This window comes from Sipha flava, unplaced genomic scaffold (genome assembly GCF_003268045.1).
Source record: "Sipha flava isolate LNK unplaced genomic scaffold, YSA_version1 37_pilon_pilon, whole genome shotgun sequence".
NCBI lineage: Eukaryota > Metazoa > Arthropoda > Insecta > Hemiptera > Aphididae > Sipha > Sipha flava.
In genome coordinates, this window is record NW_020273087.1 from 1387783 (window position 1) to 1393782 (window position 6000).

The following is a 6000-nucleotide window of genomic DNA, read 5'->3' on the forward strand; positions in this document are numbered from 1 at the left end:
TGTATTTTCGAATTTTTTGTGGGAGATTTATAATTTCTCAAAAAAAAAAAAATTAATGATCTTACAAAACTATAAAATATACATGGAAGATATGAATTGATAGTTATATTACCATACAAATATTAATGAACAAACGTTACAACCGCACGACATAAATTAATGTTCTCTCTCTTTCTCTTTCTCAGTAATTTTAAACCTATATTTTCCTTCTAGAAGAGCGGGTCGTAACCGGGACCGATATTGTTATTGTTGGTAAAACGTTGGTGTGATGTTTCAGGTGATCAGCTACGACTCGGTTCGAGGCGGCGTGAGCGTGGTAACCGAGAAAGGTGACGTGACGGTCAGTTATCTACTCATACAAGACGCGGTGCAAGCGGACTCAGGAAAATACTCGTGCAACCCGTCGAACGCGGACGTATCCAGCGTGGTCGTGCACGTCCTAAACGGTGAGCTATCGGAATAATTTACTCGTCGGCGACGAATGATTTCGCGATGGCAACAAATTAAAATATTGTTTAACTGTCGTGCAATAACGTTGTCGTGCAATAACGTTGTCGTGCAACGTTTTACGACTACAGCGTCGACGAAATAACAGCAATAACAATAGTGCGGATCGGTTAGTTCGTGTCATTATCGAGCAATAATCATCGAAATCGGTCAGTGCTGGTCCGTTTTTCACGGCCAATGTTTCCGAATAAACGCTCTCTGTTCTTCGTAATTTTGTGCACGACAGATCGCCACGTGGGCGTCAAAAAAGCATCAAAATCGGTTTTGCACACTTAAAAAAACGTGTAACGTACGAAAACATTAAAACCACGAAGCATTACGGTGCGGATTAACGAGCATCCGAAAAATGTACTTGCCGATAAACTAAATTTCCTTGAAATCCCGACTGGATTAAACCAGGTTTATAGATTGCCGTTTTGCGTTCCGAATTCTTTTGGCTTTTCGGATCGTCGTCAAACAGAATGAGCTCGGTTAGTTAGTAAGCTATTGCTTATTTTCGTGGTTAAATTTTTCGAGTATAATCGAATTTCCCGTCCTCGAATCCGCACTCCCGGGCCTCGCGTACTGACCGCGCTACCGTAAGCGAGTCCAAGACACGCATACCAAACGTCATTCGTAACCGGACCCTTACCGTTGGTTACAAAACATTCTATAACCAATACCTTTCCTTAAAATATTAAATGAATCCTCCTTGTTTTTTTTTTTTTTATTTTCTTAAGAACAACTGTGAAGCGTACAAAATTGTCTCACCAATTAAAATTACTGGTTAAAGTGTACTTGGGTAACTGTCAAATTTATGGTTCTCCGTTAAAATCTTTTCATTTTTTAACTTTTCTCGTTCTAGAGAACAATACGATACAATAAACAATATATAATTCTGGTGTACACGATAAATATTATGTAAATATTTTATTTACGGGATGTGTGTATATTTCTTTTTCCCCGCAGGCGAAAGTCCAGCTGCCATGCAGACCGGTTCGGCCGGCTTGTCCAACAGTTCCATCACGATACTGTGCGTGATGATCCTGAGCTGGACGTTCACTCGGACCGACGATCAGCTGAGATAATAAACGCGTCCATCGTTCCTGTCCAAAAACGATTATTATTATTTTATACACGACACGCGTGTGTACTGTGCACCGTTGCACGTTCTAACATTAAAACCTAAGGAAAAAATAATTAAAATTAAAATTAAAATAAAAAAACCGAAAAACTCGTGCGGGCTCGAACAAACGCGTGCCTGCATTACGCAATGATATTCGTCACTCGCATATTATAACTAACTATGTACCATATGCCTAGTTCGTGTGGACCGTTGACGCGATGATGAAAAATATTTTATAATTTACCTTAATATAATATATTATTATATCACTCGTGCCGCGTTCTCGGCATACTACATACGTGTGTTTTTAGCAATTATTGTGAACGCATAAAAATTTATATTATTACAGTTATATATATATATAGTATATTGTACAGAAATTTTTTCCACGCCTAAGGGCGGTTTGTTCCGATCGGCTTACACGTCCGCATCGTTGAACATCATTTTTTCATCGGTGGTTGAAGTAAATGGACCCATCGTTTTTTCCGTAACTTTTCTACAAAAATATTTTACATTGTTTACTCGAATGTACGAGAGTATGTTATAATATATTTTATGTTAACCAACGTTGTGTACCGTTTACCTGTACTGCTGCTTGTACACCTATATCGTCATTTGTCGCCGCCACCGCAGCCGCCTGTTCAACGCTAATTGATGTAGTGATAATAATTGTTCGGGCATAATCGGACATTTCGCGTGTTCGTTTAACATTTTTTTTTTTTTTTTTAAAGTTTACTGTCGAATTAAGTCCGAACACGCGAGAATTGTCGGATGGTCCGGAAAAAAAAAAAAAATAATAAAATAGCAATGTACGTATACCACCGAAATGAATTATCTGTTGGGTACCGTCGGGTACGACGCGCACTGCTTGCATGTAACACATCGTCGCTCGATAGCCGTCAACCCCGATAACATGCGGTGTTGCGAAGAAAACTTTGACATTACGTCGGGGGGAGGAAAAAAATACGCCGTTCATGTGCAATAATTTTAGTCGACATGTTTGCGTTACACTCGAATGCTTACAACGGGGAGAAAAATTATAAAACCGTTACTGTTGATATTCTCTGTTATTCGTACAACAATATAACTCGTCGAACAGGTATTTTCGTAATTGAATAATAATATCGTGCCGTATCCACTTCAACGGAAACGCCAAAACCTTTTTCCGTGAGACAAAATCGTTACCCGAAACGAAAACGAACCGCGCGAGTAAAAGAAAATCGCAATCGACGATCGCCTACAAAGTTATAAAACATTTCGCAGCCGGCGGTCGGACAACAACGTACATTTGTCACGGCAAGAACGTCGCGAACGACGTTGTCGACATCTTTGAGCAAAAACACGTAGTTGTTGCCAGGCCTGCCGAGAAAGGATGATCGGGTCCGGAAATTAGGGACTACAAATTATTAAAAATTAAACACAATATAATGATAAGAATTTCACGAACGATGCGAAAAAAATTAAGATTTACCTTAAGATATACCCCCCGGGACCGGGTTTCACTCTCCGCGGTCGTTGCACGCGTACACTCCACGCGGGGGCCGATGATTGACGAGCAGCATTGGCGCGTCGTTTACCATCGAACATTTTGCGTTCCGGCCGGAATTTCGGATTTTTCACCGCAATATTTAACCGCACGCAAACTTTGTCGTAATAATAATAATAATAACAACAACACTGTACACGCGGACAATGGCAATTACGGACGGTGCGGGTGTCCACATACAAATTACGTTACGCTCGGGACATTATTATGCGCACGCTTCTGCTGCAGAGCATAGCTGCGGCGGCGGCGGCGTAGGACGATAGAAATTAACCATTCGTAACGGTTCGAAACCGATAAATTAACAATAACGTACAGAAATTGCGAAACGTTATACTTTTTGCGAGCTATAAATATATAATACCCCGTACGCCCGGTTGTCCTGCGAATAATGTGACGTTGCAGGCTTCAAACGACCGTTGTGCGTTGTAATGATAACAATATTATTATTCCGTTCACGATCTATTGAGTGTAGAAAAATCCGTTTCCGATAATTTACGAGTACCTACTTTACACGGACAGAAATCGACGGAGGCCGAACGTCAACAACCTTTTCGTAAAAAAGAACCATTTTTCCTTTTTTAACCGTTGAATACATATGATATTTTAATATAATTAATATAAATAATTTAATATAATATATATATATATGTATCATGATGTTCAAAGAAAACCGCACTAGTTTGACTAACTTTTATTTTATTTTTTTCTAGTCGTCCATACGGCGCAAAGAAAAAAAACATCGATTTTGAAATATGTGTGTCCTGAAAATCCCAATTATTGTCGATTCCCGATAATTTGTACAGACTCTCTATTATAAATCGACTGTTAACCGACGTAACGTTATCGTTTTCATTTTAAAACAACAAAGCAATTTTTTTTTTTTTTCATCCCAATGTACTACAATTTTAAACCGTGGCCATTTGAAATAATGATAAACTGTACCTAATAATCTTGAACTGTTTCATATTTTTATTCCGCGTTCAATCCCTCGTATTATTTTATTACTGAGCATGTGGTAGTTTAAGTAGAAAATTGAAAAACATGAATTATTTATGATTATTATTATTATTTTATACAGAATATTCCTTGGATGGTGTAGACCACGTCCACTAGTATCTACATACATTCTAGTTCAATGCGTTACACAACTTGTACACCGTTCGAATAAAATGACACCGGTCATTGTTTGAACACCCGTATTATATTTGCTGAAAACTAGATACTTGTATCCCATAGCATTGAATATTAACCGGGTGCAATATTTTTTTCTGACCTTTTAGATTCCTCGGAAAATCTACTGAACTATTATTGCACTGGAACAAAGAACCATTTCAAATTGAATAACTTTACGTGCTCGGAGAATAAAAAAAACAACCTCATTTAAGTGGCGTACCGTACCTACCGTTATTTCGTTACGTTTTAAAAAAAAAAATCGGCGCCTCTAAACGCCGAAATAATAATAAGGTTTTGCGAAAATTAATGCGAAAAATATCATACGGTAAAAAACCCGAAATAAAAAAATTAAACCGTACACAATGTACGCGTATACGCTGTCAAATCGAGCAAGTTAAACCGACCACAACGCCGCGCAGATAAATAAAAGTATACAATCGATTAAAACCCCATTAACAAACACTCTCGGTGCCCCTAATGAACATTTTCATTTACCAATTGTTTACAATAAAATATTATTATTATCAATATAGTCGAGGTGATTTACGATCGGTGTGCGATTCAAAGATCTGTACGTACACTGGCTGTATCTATACGGTTTACAAAGATAAAACAAAATAATATCGAAACGAGTAAGACAAAACTTCTTTCTTACATTACGAATCAATTACAGTTAAAAAAAAAATCGGAATCACTACAATGACCCGACAACCATCGTGCAAACAGACTAAATGGACTGAAGGCCGATTAAAAAATTAAAAATTAATTGAAGATTTGAGGTAAAAAATTTAAAACGATTAAAACTTAAAATAATAAAAAAACATTTATAATTCAAAATATCTCATCAATTTATAGTTGTACGCTAAAAGCAGTCACATAAGGCACAAAAGCTTAAACTTTTGAAATTTGTCCATCGTTAACCTTGTGTTATCGATATTCGTATCGTTTGCCGAGATGTACAGCGAACTGCGCGGATATCAGAACATAATTAATAAATAATCGAAATGATGAAAACGATTTTTTTTATACCGACCCTTCGACCCTTCCCGGAAAAATCACCTACACATTTCAACGGCAGGTTTCGTTCATATTTGTTTTTTCTCTCTTTTCCGTTAACATCCCAGAGATTGGTTAACGGGGTTCTATCAATCTTTATTGTCATCGCGTAGCGCTCCGTACCGACTGACGAGTTATATACGAGTATTATAAATGAAATGAAATTCGCTATCATTGCCGTAGGGCGTTCGAGTGCTTACTCGTGTTGTACACTGGCTATATTAAATTATAGTGTCGTTTTGCGAAATACCAATAAGGTGAAAGTACTCGTCTACTTAACGAAGCAAAAGCTATTCGAATTACAGGATCTCGTCAAGAGCGCCTACCGAAATCGGCCATTCCCCCCGCGTCGTGCGGTGTAAACAGACACTTCTGCAACTGCTCTTCGATGTTCCGGCGACCAGTTTGAATTCGAAATCCGTGTACAACGACGTGTGACCGCATTACCATTGTGTTATTATTACCACGTACAAATATCGTTTCAACGTTTCAAAACGGTATACGTGTTCGTGTACCGCTGTCCAACCGAGTCGGATGCCCATCCGTTTGTGTTGAACCTCGCAAAGACGATACCGATTTAAATTAACTCGCAATGAAATAGCAGTCACTCGAA

At 38.2% G+C, this 6000-nt stretch overlaps 1 protein-coding gene across 1 annotated transcript in view; it reads left to right on the forward strand.

The window, feature by feature from the left end:
* The window catches only part of LOC112688224 (neurotrimin-like), a 52744-nt gene extending 50338 nt beyond the window's left edge, over positions 1-2406 (forward strand). The window contains exons 5-6 of the mRNA XM_025561322.1: positions 278-446; positions 1456-2406. Coding sequence (XP_025417107.1) covers positions 278-446; positions 1456-1574 — 288 coding nt within the window. The 3' untranslated portion in view covers positions 1575-2406. The remainder of the gene's footprint in view (positions 1-277; positions 447-1455) is intronic.
* The last annotated feature ends 3594 nt before the right edge of the window (positions 2407-6000 follow it).